This window comes from Aspergillus bombycis, assembly GCF_001792695.1.
Source record: "Aspergillus bombycis strain NRRL26010 chromosome Unknown contig00151, whole genome shotgun sequence".
Lineage (NCBI taxonomy): Eukaryota > Fungi > Ascomycota > Eurotiomycetes > Eurotiales > Aspergillaceae > Aspergillus > Aspergillus bombycis.
Window position 1 is genome coordinate 1 of NW_019170153.1, and position 14,255 is coordinate 14,255.

At 50.2% G+C, this 14,255-nt stretch overlaps 7 protein-coding genes across 7 annotated transcripts; 4 read left to right on the forward strand and 3 right to left on the reverse strand.

The window, feature by feature from the left end:
* Positions 1-84: 84 nt before the first annotated feature.
* ABOM_010817 (uncharacterized protein) lies at positions 85-968 on the forward strand (the record flags this gene model as incomplete). The annotated part of the gene is made up of 2 exons (XM_022537945.1): positions 85-457; positions 508-968. Coding segments are annotated over 2 exons (834 nt in total), but the record flags the coding sequence as incomplete, so codon positions are not given.
* Positions 969-1,427: 459 nt separating this feature from the next.
* ABOM_010818 (PP2C family serine/threonine-protein phosphatase) lies at positions 1,428-2,639 on the reverse strand (the record flags this gene model as incomplete). Its single annotated transcript, XM_022537946.1, has 5 exons — positions 1,428-1,804; positions 1,891-1,993; positions 2,059-2,353; positions 2,417-2,526; positions 2,577-2,639. 5 exons carry the CDS (start codon positions 2,637-2,639, stop codon positions 1,428-1,430), a joined length of 948 nt encoding a protein of 315 aa, XP_022384005.1.
* A 395-nt stretch (positions 2,640-3,034) lies between these two features.
* ABOM_010819 (tRNA adenylyltransferase) lies at positions 3,035-4,754 on the reverse strand (the record flags this gene model as incomplete). The annotated part of the gene is made up of 3 exons (XM_022537947.1): positions 3,035-3,285; positions 3,348-3,896; positions 3,947-4,754. The coding sequence occupies 3 exons, from the start codon at positions 4,752-4,754 to the stop codon at positions 3,035-3,037; spliced, it is 1,608 nt and encodes a 535-aa protein (XP_022384004.1).
* Positions 4,755-5,641: 887 nt separating this feature from the next.
* ABOM_010820 (TRAPP III-specific subunit 85 family protein) lies at positions 5,642-7,938 on the forward strand (the record flags this gene model as incomplete). The annotated part of the gene is made up of 2 exons (XM_022537948.1): positions 5,642-6,710; positions 6,773-7,938. The coding sequence occupies 2 exons, from the start codon at positions 5,642-5,644 to the stop codon at positions 7,936-7,938; spliced, it is 2,235 nt and encodes a 744-aa protein (XP_022383996.1).
* A 616-nt stretch (positions 7,939-8,554) lies between these two features.
* ABOM_010821 (putative vacuolar sorting protein SNF7 family protein) lies at positions 8,555-10,227 on the forward strand (the record flags this gene model as incomplete). The annotated part of the gene is made up of 5 exons (XM_022537949.1): positions 8,555-8,601; positions 8,673-8,940; positions 9,084-9,236; positions 9,290-9,484; positions 9,535-10,227. The coding sequence occupies 5 exons, from the start codon at positions 8,555-8,557 to the stop codon at positions 10,225-10,227; spliced, it is 1,356 nt and encodes a 451-aa protein (XP_022383997.1).
* An 86-nt stretch (positions 10,228-10,313) lies between these two features.
* On the reverse strand, positions 10,314-11,643 carry rad18 (E3 ubiquitin-protein ligase RAD18; the record flags this gene model as incomplete). Its single annotated transcript, XM_022537950.1, has 3 exons — positions 10,314-10,914; positions 10,965-11,079; positions 11,136-11,643. 3 exons carry the CDS (start codon positions 11,641-11,643, stop codon positions 10,314-10,316), a joined length of 1,224 nt encoding a protein of 407 aa, XP_022384006.1.
* Positions 11,644-11,891: 248 nt separating this feature from the next.
* ABOM_010823 (uncharacterized protein) lies at positions 11,892-13,691 on the forward strand (the record flags this gene model as incomplete). The annotated part of the gene is made up of 9 exons (XM_022537951.1): positions 11,892-11,951; positions 12,024-12,079; positions 12,124-12,377; positions 12,442-12,620; positions 12,679-12,969; positions 13,020-13,044; positions 13,103-13,246; positions 13,297-13,491; positions 13,543-13,691. 9 exons carry the CDS (start codon positions 11,892-11,894, stop codon positions 13,689-13,691), a joined length of 1,353 nt encoding a protein of 450 aa, XP_022383990.1.
* Positions 13,692-14,255: the final 564 nt, after the last annotated feature.

Below are 14,255 nucleotides of genomic sequence, written 5' to 3' on the forward strand. Positions count from 1 at the left end.
TTTCTTTTTTCTTTTTCTTTCTTCTTTTTCAGAAAAAGAGAAATAGGAATCTCCTGGTGGTGCAGGTACTAATAATGTTACAGGGGCGCCAATTCTGAAAAAGAAGGCCAGCTTGAGTATGAAGGACACACTGCCTGCGTTGGCACGTTTGTGGTTGGGATCGACCCCCAGAAATTCAACGACTCCATGCAAGATCCAGACGTCCAGAAGCGTATCAAAGAGCTGGAAAAGCGGTATGAGGACAAGACCGTCATTATCGGTGTGGATCGGTTGGATTATACGAAGGGTCTAGTTCAGAAGCTCGAGGGATGGGATCATTTCCTGAAGACCTACCACGAGTTGGAGGGAAAGGTCACCCTGATCCAAGTAGCTATACCCAGCCGTGAGGATGTGAAGGAATATCAGGAGCTGGAGAAGGAGATTTCTACGCTTGTCGGCAAGATAAACGGGGAACATGGTATGTAGCCCACTTCCTCGCTCTCAGCCTTTGTGCTAAAATAACATTAGCTACGCCGGATGGGACACCGCTCATTTACATGCACCGGTCTGTTTCTTTTACGGAACTCACGGCCTTGTACTGCATCTCCGATATCTGCCTTCTCACCTCCCGAAGGGATGGCATGAACCTGGTTGCGTCTGAGTATGTGGCTTGTCAAGAGAATAAACATGGAGTTCTTGTGCTCTCTGAGCTTGCAGGCGCTGCATCCTTCATGTCTGGTGGCAGCGTTACCTTCCATCCATCCAGCGTTCAGGAGCTGTCTGATGCTGTCCATCAAGCAATCACCATGGACGAGACGGAGAGAAAGGAGAGATATGAGAGTCTACGAGACTTTATCACCACCCACACAAGGCAAGTTGGGATCTCATCCTCTTTACACCTTTTTTTTAAGCTAATCAATGGTTCTGTATATAGTGCTAAGTGGGGAGAGGCATTTATCAGGGCTCTATCTCGTCATGTCGAGGAGTAGGAGCTCTAATTTTCTGTTTTTCGATCTCGTTTATATTTTAACTCATCCCCGGAGATTTTTTTTTTTTCTGTTTCTTTTTTTCCAAAGCGGCTTTACCTTTCCATTTTCATATGAAGCATGTTTTGTTTGACTAGCGAAGTGTCATAATGTAATCAAGATTAACTTTTGATTAAGCTGTATCACGAGACTTCCTTTTCTTCCTTTTTTTCTTTTGTTATCTTAGTTGTCACGCAGATGAATGAGATATCATAGTTCAGGGCATGACAATGTATGTATATGCTTACACAGCAGAGCCTTGTTAGTGAGTGAAAGTATTCTATATCATAGATTCATAGACGCTGTCGACCTGTTCTATCCTACCAGCATGATGTCTATTCCGCTCTAGTCTAAAGAACTATAAAATCCAAAGGTGTATATACATATCTAGCCATATACAGATCGAGAACGGCAGACCACAACTCATGATCTACCACCAATGAAAACCGCAATGCACGTAGCATTATCGCTCCCCGGCACATCCGCAGCCTCGTCAACAATATACTTCGCAGACTCTGTTGCATTTAGCCCAGACCGGTAGCAGGTCAATAACCCATGTACGATAATCTCATCTTCAAGCCCATTAGTCACGCCATCTGAGGTTAAGATCAAAACGTGTTGACCCCCATCATTCAGGTTGACCCGTGTCAGGTATGGTTCACTCGACAGAAGACTCTGTTGCTCAGTTGAAAAGGTGATATCAGCGCGCCTCTGCGGTTCATTGAGCGGCCCCGTCCCCGAGTTAATAAGAGGTTCCTTATACTGGAGGTCGCCCAGCGCCCGGGACATGTTCAGGGCCCCTGTATTTCTCACCCATGTCAGTGGCCTTGTAGAGATTCGAGAATCGTGGACTGAATCCTCGTTCATCGCACACAGGAACACCGACCTAGCCTTTCCGTCCCAGTGTCGGTGTTGACCACACCGCCGGCATCCATGATTCGGTTCTTCTCATCAGGATCGCCCGGTTTATGTGCCTTCGTTATCCGACGCTGTGTGGCAGTTAGGTCCCCGTCTTTCCGAATATATGAATCCGCGTAGAAGACGCATTACGTACGATATCAGTAGCCCCCTCGCTCGCCCCAGTATAATCGGCCATGAGAATATGCGAATCACCCAAGTTGCCAACAACCAGAACGCCCTGGGTCAGATTGACCAAGGCCAAGGCAGCAGTCGACCCGGACGTCGCGAATTTCTCCTCGCCGGCGCGGAATCCTTTCAGTAGCGCCGCTTCCTCTTTCTTAAGAGCCTCTTGGATGGCCTCTTCGTACCGACCCGATTCAAGCTCCGGGCTTTCTTGTAGGAAGCGCTGGATGTTTTCGTTGGCGTGTTTGGAGACTTTACTGGAACCGCTGTGGTTATCATGGATTTGGTTAGTTGGTGAATATGGAAGTTAAGGTGGTGGTGGTACGTACTGCCCGTCGTAGACTGCGAAGAAGGCTATCTTGTCGTCGGAGTTCGTTAAGAAGTTCTCTGGGAGGAGGAATGTGTACTGATCTTGTTGTGTTGGTCGGGACCCTATTGCCTATTTAGGATGTGAGTGTTATGTTTCTTGACATCGGGGGATACGCGAACACTTGCGGCCCCTGCACCCTCGATCGTTATTGTGCTTGGGATTGTCCTGGTCGTAGTGCTCATGTTGCGAGACAGGCGAGTCTTTCAAGGGAGGTGCCTTTGTGAGTGATGTGTGTTATGTATTCTGTCTATGTCTATTCTAGGTGGTCTTAAAGGTTCGTTGTCCAAGGATAGTCCTGAATTGACGTTGTTCTATGTCTGTTGATGCCGAATAGTTGGCATGTGGATTAATCTTACGTCAACGGCCAGCCACAGTTCACTTTATGACGCTAATGTGCTGGGTCTCCACTCCACCTGTGCTGCTGTTACTTAATTGTGCAAGGAGGGAGAATATATCCCGCTCGATTTCCCCGTGGCAGATGGCAACTTTGGTAGTTGTTGCATGGTCTGTTGAAGCTGCTATACGGTTCCTCGCTTCATGTTGTGTGTATGTGGTTATATTCTGTTAGGTTGGTCCGTCACTTCGAGCGTATGTCCAGCTCTTGCTTTCGGCTGGACACTTCTTCCAACGCCTTCGCCTTATCTGTGATCTCCGGGTGCAGGAGCTGCCACCTAATCACCATGTCCAAGGCCTTACTCATCCAAGGTCCTTTCGGAGCTGCAAGATGCTGGGCAACCTCAACCCCGTTTACGATCGGTTTCATGTCGTAAACGTTCTCCAGGTCGTGTTCTACAAGGTATGAGAGGAACTTGTTATACTCTTCGATCACTGCCAAGCATATATGAGTGAGTACAAGTGGAAAGCGAAAGATAAGCGGGGAAGTATCGCACCTTGGTTAAACTCGCCTCCCTGCGCGACTTCTTGCAAGATCGCCAAGGTACAGCAGAGTCTCCAGTCCTTGTTCCATGTACGGATGTGCAATCCAATTTGCTGTCGAATCTCTGCCGCGGTGCCACTCATGCGCTCTTCCAGAAGTGAGGATTTCACGTCCACGATAGAGCGCCAATGACAAGCCGCGTCACGGAGTAAGTTGATCGTTTTGTTATCAGAACGAAGGCTATCCTTAGCGACTTCCGCCGCGCGGGGAGGAAGTGGCTTTGCTTTTGGTCCTTGCGCCACGCGATCTGGCACCGTAGACCAGGGTGCGAATGCAGCGATCACCCAAGCATAATAAGCTTCTTGGGCGTCGCGAATAAGCAGGTCGCGCACACGTGCGATAGGTATCGAAGTGTCCTCGGAGTGTAATAACTGCTGCAGAGCATTGTAGGCAAGAGCCCAGGAAGATGTATCCACGCTGACATCATCTTGGTGATTTGCAAAAATCGTCGGATACAGTTCAAGACGGTCAATAAATTGTAGAGCACCTCGGGGATCCGGTCCTATATGTTGTGAGTGTGTAGATCATGGTTGTACATAGAGGCTCTATTACCTTTGAGCATCTTCGTCATCTCGGTCCCCACGCGCTCTCTACTGATCTTCAGTTTGAGTGCTTCACTGATATCGTTGTTTTTCATGGCGTTCTCCGTCTCTTCATCAATACGATATCCTAGTCGGCTGGCAAACCGAATGAGTCGCAGTACACGTAGCGGGTCATCCTTAAAGGTTTGATACGGCTCCATTGGTGTGCGGATTACTTGATCTCTCATATCTTCAAAGCCCCTCCTAGTAAAATCCTCTACTTTGGACTCGTTCAGATTATAAAAGAGGGCATTGATGGTTGCATCCCGCCGCATTGCGTCCTCCTCGGCCGTGCCAAACTCCATCTGGGGATTGCGACTATCATCCGAGTAGGTTTCCTTCCGTAGGTTGACCAAATCGATATCGAGCCCAAAGATCTTGGTAGTGACCGTTTCCAGATGCTTTGACTTCTCCGGATTAGCCTCAATTTTATGGAGACTGACGATAGCGTCCTTGAGCTCGCCATTGTTGTGGTTTTTCTTATACTTCTGCAGATTCTCTGGGATATCTAAGTAGTCTTTAAGCAGGAGACCGAATTGGTAGCCTGTCATATTGTTTATGCCCACATCAATGTCATGGCTATCAATGCCGAGCAGCTTGTCCCGCACCCAACCTCCTGTGAAACGCAGTACCGTGCGGGGAGTGTCCGCCGCATTGCCTCCTTCTGCAATCGTTCGTTCTCGTATATAGTCTGCGACATCTAGGAGAAGGGATTTCAAGGTGTTCTCGAGGGGCGTGAGCTGGATTATGGGAAGCGTCTGATCGGATGTCGCGGCCATTTCGTCAGAAAGGTTCTTGCGCAAGATGGGGGAAGAAATGCGTCTTCTTTTGGTAGCTCTCTCGGGAGAAGGGGTCCTCGATATCTCGTGGTTCATGGAATAATTGCACACAGTTGGGCGCCAGCGACAGATCGGTGGGTTCGGTATTAGTGGGGTGCTTCTGGTACTAGGCGGAATTCTTGTAGATTGAGTGGAAACATAGACAGTTCGCAGAAATTGTTGGGTGGGGCTGAACTGATATATCTCAGGAAGAATGCGTAAAGAAGTGGGTTTGAACATGGATCGTTTCCATGACAGGAGGAAGTTCCAGTATGGCTCTATGGAGTTTTGTTGGCGCTGCTCGCATTGATGACTCCAGCCATTCTGCCCGTCTTTTTTTATACTTTTGCGATCAGGTAGCAGGGACCACCGCCTTCCGCCTTGTCGGCATTGAGATCATTTGGTCCTGGACAAGCATTTAAAGAGAGTTAATGGAACCTGAATGAAATTTAACCCCCCTTGCAGCTTTTTGAGTTTTCACTATAATTCCCTATGGGTCTCTTTGTCTAGAGAGAAAATATATTTTCCGTAGCTATAAGTCTACCTCTACTACCTGAAACCTCTATTTGGTAAATTTAATTATTGTATCACGTTGCGTTGTTGTTTCTGCCGCGGTGACTTGGCCTCCATTTAATCCCGTCAACAACAACAACATCCCTTCTCCCCCTGTCCCTCGATCTCCGTCTTCCACCTTCTTCCTTCTCTTTACACCCACGTGGCACTCCAATATTGACCGCTCCTGCGTGCATCCCCCCCCCCACCCCCTCTTGACCTTTATAGCTTCGGTCCATGGGCTCTATAGTCCCTTTGATTTCTACAAGTCCCGCTTCGCCATCCACTCGGAGTCCATGACATCGCCCGGAGATGCTGCTCCGGTCAGACCTCCGCCGTCCTTCTCGCCCGGCGTTCCGCGAGTCGCATCCAAGACGAGATACCCAGATCAGCGCCGCGACTCTTCTCCAAATCTAGATTCGGACCTAGTAGACTCGAGAATTGCCACGTCTCCCCCGCAACCCCCTCTCTCGGCGACCACTGCGGAGCTGCCGATTAGATCCGCATCGCCCCATGCTCGATCTATAAGATCGTCAACGCCGCGATTGGCCCGATCCTCACTAGGTTCTCCGACGGAAGGACGACTGGATGGTTCTGAAGATATACGCTCTTTGATTATACGCTCATTCTCCCCGGTAGTCGGGGTTTACGCATCGGTCGATACTGATGAACTAGTCAGACAAAAAGGCTTCGCGGGCGGCTTTTGGGAGCTGATTCGCCCGTTTGGAGAAACGGTTCCTGGGAAGATTGTGGTACGCGATAGTGTCGGGGCAAGTCGTGGTTGGGAAGATTATGGAGTCCGGTTTGTCGACTTAGGGGGCAACCCACAGGTTTCCTCTGAGCCGAGAACGCCGCCTCTTACACAATTGGAGGAAGCGCTACAGAGGCAATTGGAATCGCCAGATGATCCACTGGGAGGTATACTACGGCCAAAAGATTTTCTCAATTTTCCCACAACATCCCCTCTATATAAATCATTTCTGCGTCAGCTGCTATCGGTCTCTTCCCCAACGCCGCATGAGACTTTCCGCCACCCCGTGGCAAGCGTTATCGTCATTAGCTCACGAAACACATCTCCCCTTGAGACTTTACGACGGCTGTATGCGGACACCAGCAATGGAGATAGGAAGCTACCGGAGTGGGTCCATCCCGAGTACCTCCGGTACTATGTCCTGGTTCACGACGAGGATCGTGATGACATCACGGAATCAACGAAGCTTTACGACCAAATGAAACGTCACTTTGGCCTGCATTGTCATCTCCTGAGACTACGCAGCAACCAGTGTGTTGTGACCGATGACGACAGCTGCCAGGTGCCCGAAGCCGAATGGCTTTCGCCTGCAGAGCGCCTGTCGGGTCGATCAGGTAGGTTTCAAAGTCCTTCAGAGCAGAGACTGGTTTCATGTACTGGACCTAACAGCCAATAGAGCCCCTAGTAGACCTAGATACAGATGGTCTGCCATATCTTTTCGAGTCCGATGTCACCGCCATCAAAGCTTTCGTCCGGGAGCTGGTCGCTCAGTCCGTGATACCGTATATGGAGAATCGAGTAACGGTTTGGAATGATCAGGTAGCATCACGAAGGCGTGGCATCAGTGGCCGTTTCATGTCAATGTCTCGACGGTGGGCAGGTTTCGGGTCTGGTTCTCGGTCTAGTCTTATCGGCTCTGGTGGTGGAACCAGTGGAAACTACGACCTTTCTCATGGCTTCTACAAGCCAGATGTGCCCGAGGCTATTCTCCGAAAGATGGCGGACTTTGCCTTCATGCTGCGTGACTGGAAGTTGTCAGCATCCACCTACGAACTCCTCCGGTCAGACTATGCGAATGACAAAGCGTGGAAGTATCATGCTGGTGTCCATGAAATGTGTGCTGTGAGCATGCTTTTGAACCCTCTTTCCATGCCTGGAAAATCCAAAATCAATGAGATCGATCAAATGATTGAAACTGCCTGCTATTCCTACCTCACAAGATGCTCAGATGCACCTCATGCCTTGCGTTGCCTCTCCTTATCCATGGAATTATTAAAGTCTCGTGGAGGGTCTGGAATCGAAAGCGCGGCTAGATGGGCCATGCGGGCCATGGACCTAAGTTTAGTCGGCTCTATCGGCCAGGCACTCTTCAGCGAAAGAATTTCAGCTTGCTATGCCTCCCGAAATGCAATCACCGGGGTCAGATTTGGCTCTCGGCACCGAAAAGCGGGCATGTGGAGTGTTCTCGCTGCAGACCTATGGCTCAGACTAGGGAAGCCATCACTGGCCTCTGCGTCTCTCGAAGAGGCCGAACGCCTCTATGCGGATGTTCTAGACAGCAACGGCGCATTTCCCATACCGGAAATGCAAGCCTTCGTTGATAACTTGAGACATGCAGTGAAGCTTGAATACCTCGAGTCGAGAGGTTTAGATACTGGAGACGAGGTGGCGACGGCCGATCCTCTAGACGCTTTCGAACCTGAGGAGACGAGCGAAAAGCTAGACAAGCGGAAGAACCGGAAATCGCTGATCGCTAACCCGATGGACTCTGGCGGTCTCGGCTCTGTGCAAGGAGCGAGAGATGATGATAACCCTGGAAATGACGATTTTGAACGAGCTTAAGGATGCAATCGGTAATATATGGGCGTACAAAGAAAGGGCATATGATAGACACATGACCAATCTAATTATTTTTATGTCTGAGAGTCTTCTTTATTAAATGCCCGAGATGAGAGTGTATGTAACCTTGAAGAACAAGCAAAAGAATGTCGATCTCAGGCACCGCAACTCATGAGCCCGTAGTGATGATGTCAGTTCATTCATGCAGACTGACCTGTTACACAAACTGCTTTCCAGCCGGTAAAGACAATGTCAGCGGTAGAGGTATGATATATTGCTCCGCGTTGATCCCATCATTCCCAGCCTATCAATACATTCGCTTTATAGACGTCATGGACAGGACGTCGACTTGGTTATAAGCTCGTCACATGAAGGGCTAGACGTAGCTATACCAATCAGGTATAGCATAGTCACGTGTATTGATCTTATCGGTCCATATCAATGATCACTACAGTAACAAACAACTAAAACAGTTTGTGAACAACCCACCTGCATCAGAGGAGCAGTCTGGCTTGGCGGCTTACAGAAACCAGAGCCTTATCTCCTCTTTATCTTAATTAGACACCAAAGGCCCTATTATCACTATAAACCAAGATCACAAGCCCCAGCCGTCCTCAACATGAACGACCTTCTCAACTTCATCCTATCACAGGATGCATTCCGGAAGTATGACAACGCACACCCTCCCAACCCTTCCAATCTACAAGGAAGCAACACTAATCGATTCCACTACACAGAAACCGACTCCCGTCCCTCTACTCCGACTTCGCCATACACCGCAAAACCAACCCTGACGGCTACGCCGTCAACGTAGCAGCATGGGAACAAGCGCTAACCAAAGCCGCAAAGCACGGCTACATCTCCTCCTCGCACGGCCAGCTCTCGACACCGTCTAAGGGGGCGACGCGGAAAAGCGACCATCTGATTCTCCGCGCTGATAAGTCGCTGTTGCGTGATCTGGAGATCCCGGAATGGGGACAGCCGGTGGCGCTGGGGGCTGTTTTGGTATGTCTTTCTTTCTTTCTTCTCTTTTCTCTGGGAAGGATGCAGGTGTGCTAATGTGCGTTTTGGGGATTTCAGGAGGAGTCAATGCAGAACCGGACGATTGTGCCGTTGCAGGTGTATAAGGTTAATCCTGCCATTTACAGAAGCCGCAGTGGCGGCTTATTGACCCCGGGGTTCTGAATCCGTGGAATGTGATGAGCTGGGGGTTAAAACAGTTGAAGGGTGTTGTTGTAGGGACGGATGAGTCTTCGCCTGGTTTACAAGGTCAGGAGTGGATTTTGGTGGAGAATCTTAAGGTATGGGTTCTTCTGTTAAGGGGGTTGTGGTCAAGGTGCTAACTGTGAAGCAGGAGGCTGCGGGAGGGATAGTCAAGCAGGTTATGGGACAGAGTCCGTCGAATGCCGACCTCATATATTCTAAGGAGAGCTTTGTGAACGAATTTGGAACTATCCTAAATCATGACAGCGAGCTATCAGAAGCGGACTTTGATGTTCTATTGTTATATTTATCCCGCGACAGCGGGGCCATTGCCTATGATGGCAAGGTATGTATAATGGTCTCTATATGCGCTTCGACACACTAACCATGCACCAGACAATCAAGTTCCGACCCTCAAACGATGCCCCGAGGGAAATTACCCAACAAGATAGCACCGTCGCCTCCATCAAAGCGCTCATGGCAACCATGACGAAACAAGTGGAAGGTTTGGAAAACAAAATCTCCGAATTGAACTCAACCGCAAAGGCAGCTTTGCATAACAAGAACAGGATATCTGCCCTTTCAGCGGTGCGTTCTAAGAAGCTGGCCGAACGTAACCTGCAGCAAAGGCTAGACACCTTGGCCCAGCTAGAGGAAGTGTACTCTAAGATAGAGCAAGCCACCGGCCAGGTTGAATACGTCCAAGTGATGGAGGCAAGCACTGGTGTTCTTCGTGGCCTCAATACTCAGATTGGGGGGGCTGAGAGGGTTGAAGATGTGGTTGATGAATTGCGCGACGAGATGTCCAAGGTGGACGAGATTGGAAACATAATGAACGAGGCCGGCCCCCAGGTCGACGAGGCGGAGATAGACGAGGAGCTAGAGGAGCTAGAGAACAGGGAGCGACAGGCTGTGGAAGAGGAGGAGGCAGAAAAGACTCGTCAAAAGCTGGCCGAACTCGACGACCTCGAACAAAAGGCACAGGAAGCCGCGCGCATTGCAGCCTCAGAGCAAAATGTGGATTCCGAGTTAGAGGAAAGGCTTTCCCGCATGTCAGTGGAGGAGAGCCCCAGCACCGCGGCACAGTGAGGTATAAAGCGTCTCTCTCGGCAAGACATTTCTGGCCAAGGTATCTCACACGAGAGAGAAAGAAATGCGCACGGCAATTGGACTGACTATCCAGGAAGCGTATAAGGCTCTTGACTATCACCGGACTCCTTTACGTGTTGGATCTTAGAATCAGCGGCACCTGTGAGGTCTACGAGTGGCTGCTCCAGCTGCTGTATATTCGTTGGAATTGCAGCCTCCGCTGGCTGCTCAATTGTGGGTGCCTCTTGCGATTGAGCTGGAGCTGTGGGCGGGATGGTCGTGCGAACTAAAGCTTCGCTTCGCTTTCGCGCGTTTGCAATCAATCGCTTGAAGTCACTTTCATGGTTTGTCGACCATGCAGTTGCATCAAAATCTTTACGCATAACTGAGCCAGCAGACTCAGCAGCGGGAAGTGCACTCCCTCCCTGTGTGCGTTCCCAGACATCCAACTCGTGTAACAATTCGCGTTTGGACTTTGGCGTTTTCGAGTCGCAGTTAGCGTTCCACAAGTTCATCCACTCGGTGTGACGTCTTTGCAGAAGGGGCCGTGGGCCCCAATTTGGTATGCCCAAGTCTTTAAGCTTCTTCCGGAGCACATTATCTTTTAATAAGGAATAGTTTATTGTGGGGAGTCTTTCGGGTGCTTTGTTCGGAGTTCGCGAGGCAGGCGACATGGGCTGCAATGAGCTATATTTCGGTCAGCGCATATAGAGTATAATGAAAGATCTAGATCTCACCCAAACAATATCTTTTTCGGGGGCGCTGGATCTCCTGTGCAATTGTCTAAGTGTTGGAACACTGCCTCGTTTTTCATCCTCCGTTTGCAGATCGGGCAAGAAACCAGACCGTCCTCTACCATAGCGCATTAGTCTTTACGGTAAATCCGCTGCATGTATCAAGAGGCCTACCAGGAACATATTCCTCATCCTGGCTATCCTCAACTACCTCCATCGTAGCAGGCTCAATTTGCCGCTCCACGCCTTTAGCTCGTGACCGCGTCTGTCTCCCCTCCGAAACCTCTGTACTTGACCCATCCCGTTCATCGACCTTCCTCTTCTTCGAAGCAGGCTGCGCCGTTCCTTCTGCCTCCTCCCCATTTTCAGCCGCGGCACGTCTAGCCAGGTCCAGCACACTAGGTCTCGCATTCTGAAACGCCTCGACAAGTTCCTGGACCGCCCAATTGCGCCGCAACTTCAGCTCCTGGTCCGAACTTCGACAAGCCGGGCATTTCCCCTCCGTGCTCAAACACCGCCGGATACACAGGGAGCAGAACGTATGACAGCACGAGGTAATAACGGGGTTATCGAAAAAGTCCTTGCACACTTGGCAGCGGAGCGCGGACTCTAGTGGCGTCAGCAGCGACAATGGCGTTCCGAGCCAGTCGGTCGAGTCGGGGAGGTCAAATGTCCGCTCCATGGGTCTGCGGGGGCAGATCGAGAATGCAACGGCAGGAAGAAAGAGGAATTTGTACGTGGCGAGAACGGGGGGAAGGCTGAGGTTCGCCGCAACACGAAGTAAATTGAAAGAGTAAAGTAATTAGTTGAACTATTTGGGAAGGCTGCCAAGACCCGCTGACTGATACGCGTTAAGTGGTTTGGACGCGTTCGACACTTACTTGCTTTCCCCCCCATCATTTGAACGTATGATCAAGCGCTCTGGATAAAATGGCTGTCGCCGATTATAAGAGGTATCTGGCGGAGAATGTTCTCAATGAGCGCCGCACGGTATGTGGTGTCTTCTTTTTTCTTTGCGGCGTTGTGATGTCCACCTTTGGCTGACATCAGTTGTTTGCGCAGGTCACTTTCCGCTCGTTGGGTAGAGCTTTGAGGGTGCATAGTACTTTGGCGAAACAGTGGGTTATATTTTCGTCACTTGGGTTGGTTTGCGACTAATTAGGCCAAGGATGCTATACGATTTCCACCACAACGAGAACAACAAGAAACCGCAGAGCGTGAATGCGACTTATATTGTTACGGGCGTTCAGAAAGCGCCTGCCCCTGCTACGAACGGTCATGCCAATGGCGAGGAGAACAAAGATGATGTATTCCCGAGCAGTCCGTACCTGAGCAGTTCAATGCCCAATCAAGATTCAGCTCCGGATACTGTTCCTATGGCTTCTGTTTTACTGGTACGGGAGGAGGACTTGGAAGGTAGGGCGCCATTTGTCTCTCTCATGCTAGACTCAAGTGAGCAACTATTAACGCTGCTCATCAGATGCGAAATCCACCTTCGAGTCCATATCGTCTATATATATCTACAGCCTGCAGCAGACGATGTTGCAGGATCTTAATGTCTTAACGGATGTCAATCGCGAGATGGTGAGCCACCATTCTCGAGAAGATCCTTTGGAGTACGGCGGGCAGTGGGGCATGATTCAGAATAAGAACGTCAAGGTATTTCTTACCCCGGAGCATCGTATATATAGGAGGCATAGTGTTGATATGCGGACAGCGGAGAACGGGCGCACGGCCGGCCCCGGCGCCACCTGCTACTACATCGAAGCCCACTATACCCTCGAAACGGCCAAGTGAAGCAACCTCGTCCCAGACAAAACCAGCGCCAAAGAAGGAAGAAAGTGCGGCGTCGGAGCAAGCCTCCACACGGGAACGCACGCCCTCAGCCACATCTAAACCTACCGAAAAGGCCGCTCCGGTGAAGCGAGAAAAGAGCAACCTCTTCAGCTCCTTTGCCAAGGCAAAGCCGAAGCAGAAGAAGGAAGAACCGGCAACCCCGGCAGAATCGGTCAGTATAGCTTCCTTCATGATTCTCGTAGATATACTAATGGAGTTTAGGCCGAACCTAGTGGTGCCGAGGATGGTTAGTACTCTGATCTTGGTGTTCGGATACGCTCAGTTATATTGACAGATGGACACAGTTTTTGCCGGTGACGATGATGACGATGCCGACGACGAACCGGAGGAGCTCTTCCCCGACAGTGGGAAGTCTGCATCCGCTGCTGCAACTCGCGAGAGTCGGAAAGAGCGCGAAGAGAGGCTGAAGAAGATGATGGAGGACGATGGTAGGGCACCGTAGCCTGTTGAGCGCGAGGCAGAATCTGACCACACACAGATGAAGACGAAGACCAAGACGAAGACGAAGAAATGCCGGATGCTACAGAGCCACCAGAAGAAACCAAACTCATTGATCAGCCACCTCCGAAGAAACCGGAGCTCAAGGAAGAAATCACCGTTCAGGGAGGCCGTCGTCGCGGCAGGCGTCAAGTGATGAAGAAGCAGGTCCGCAAGGATGAGGAAGGCTACTTAGGTACGGCTCTCGATGACGGTAGCGGAATTTGAGCTAACCATTTCTTCCCAGTGACTGTTGAGGAGCCGTCGTGGGAGTCATTCTCCGAGGATGAGCCCGCGCCGCCACCTAAAAAGAAGCCCGCTGTGAGTGCACCCAAAGGCAAGCCGGCCGGTAAAGCTGGGCAGGGCAATATCATGTCGTTTTTCTCCAAGAAGTAAACGGCGGTCTACAGCATTGGTGTTACGCTGCGATAGTGGAGTTCAGGTATATCAGTTAGCATATTTGCAAGCCTGCATGTCAGTCAGCATGACCACGAATAATAGAAGTATATGCATCAGCATAATGTTTCCTTGGTTAGGCCACTCGGCATATCTAAGGCCGGGGTATCCACTTCATTGCGGGGAAGGCAAGTACTACGTAGTAGCATAGAATAGGATAGGATCGTACTTATAGTATACGAGTACCGTATGGCAGACAGAGCTTCGGAGCATTCCTACATCAATGCTACTAATACAGCAGCTGCATAACAATATGTTTCCCCCAACTCATACTCATACCATGCAAAAGCTTCTCAGCCGACATATGTAGAGCATGGACCGATCTATTGCCATGCATTCTTTTGAGATGTCGATCCTCCCGATGCTTTCAATTGTTTGCGGGGGAAACTTCGCTCAAGCCTCATACTAGTGTCCGCGACTATCAAGCGATCGACAGCCATTCCTCCTCTTCCCAGTGTAACAGTGACAGTGCAATGTGACCCTTCATGTCTCGCAGGGTATTGA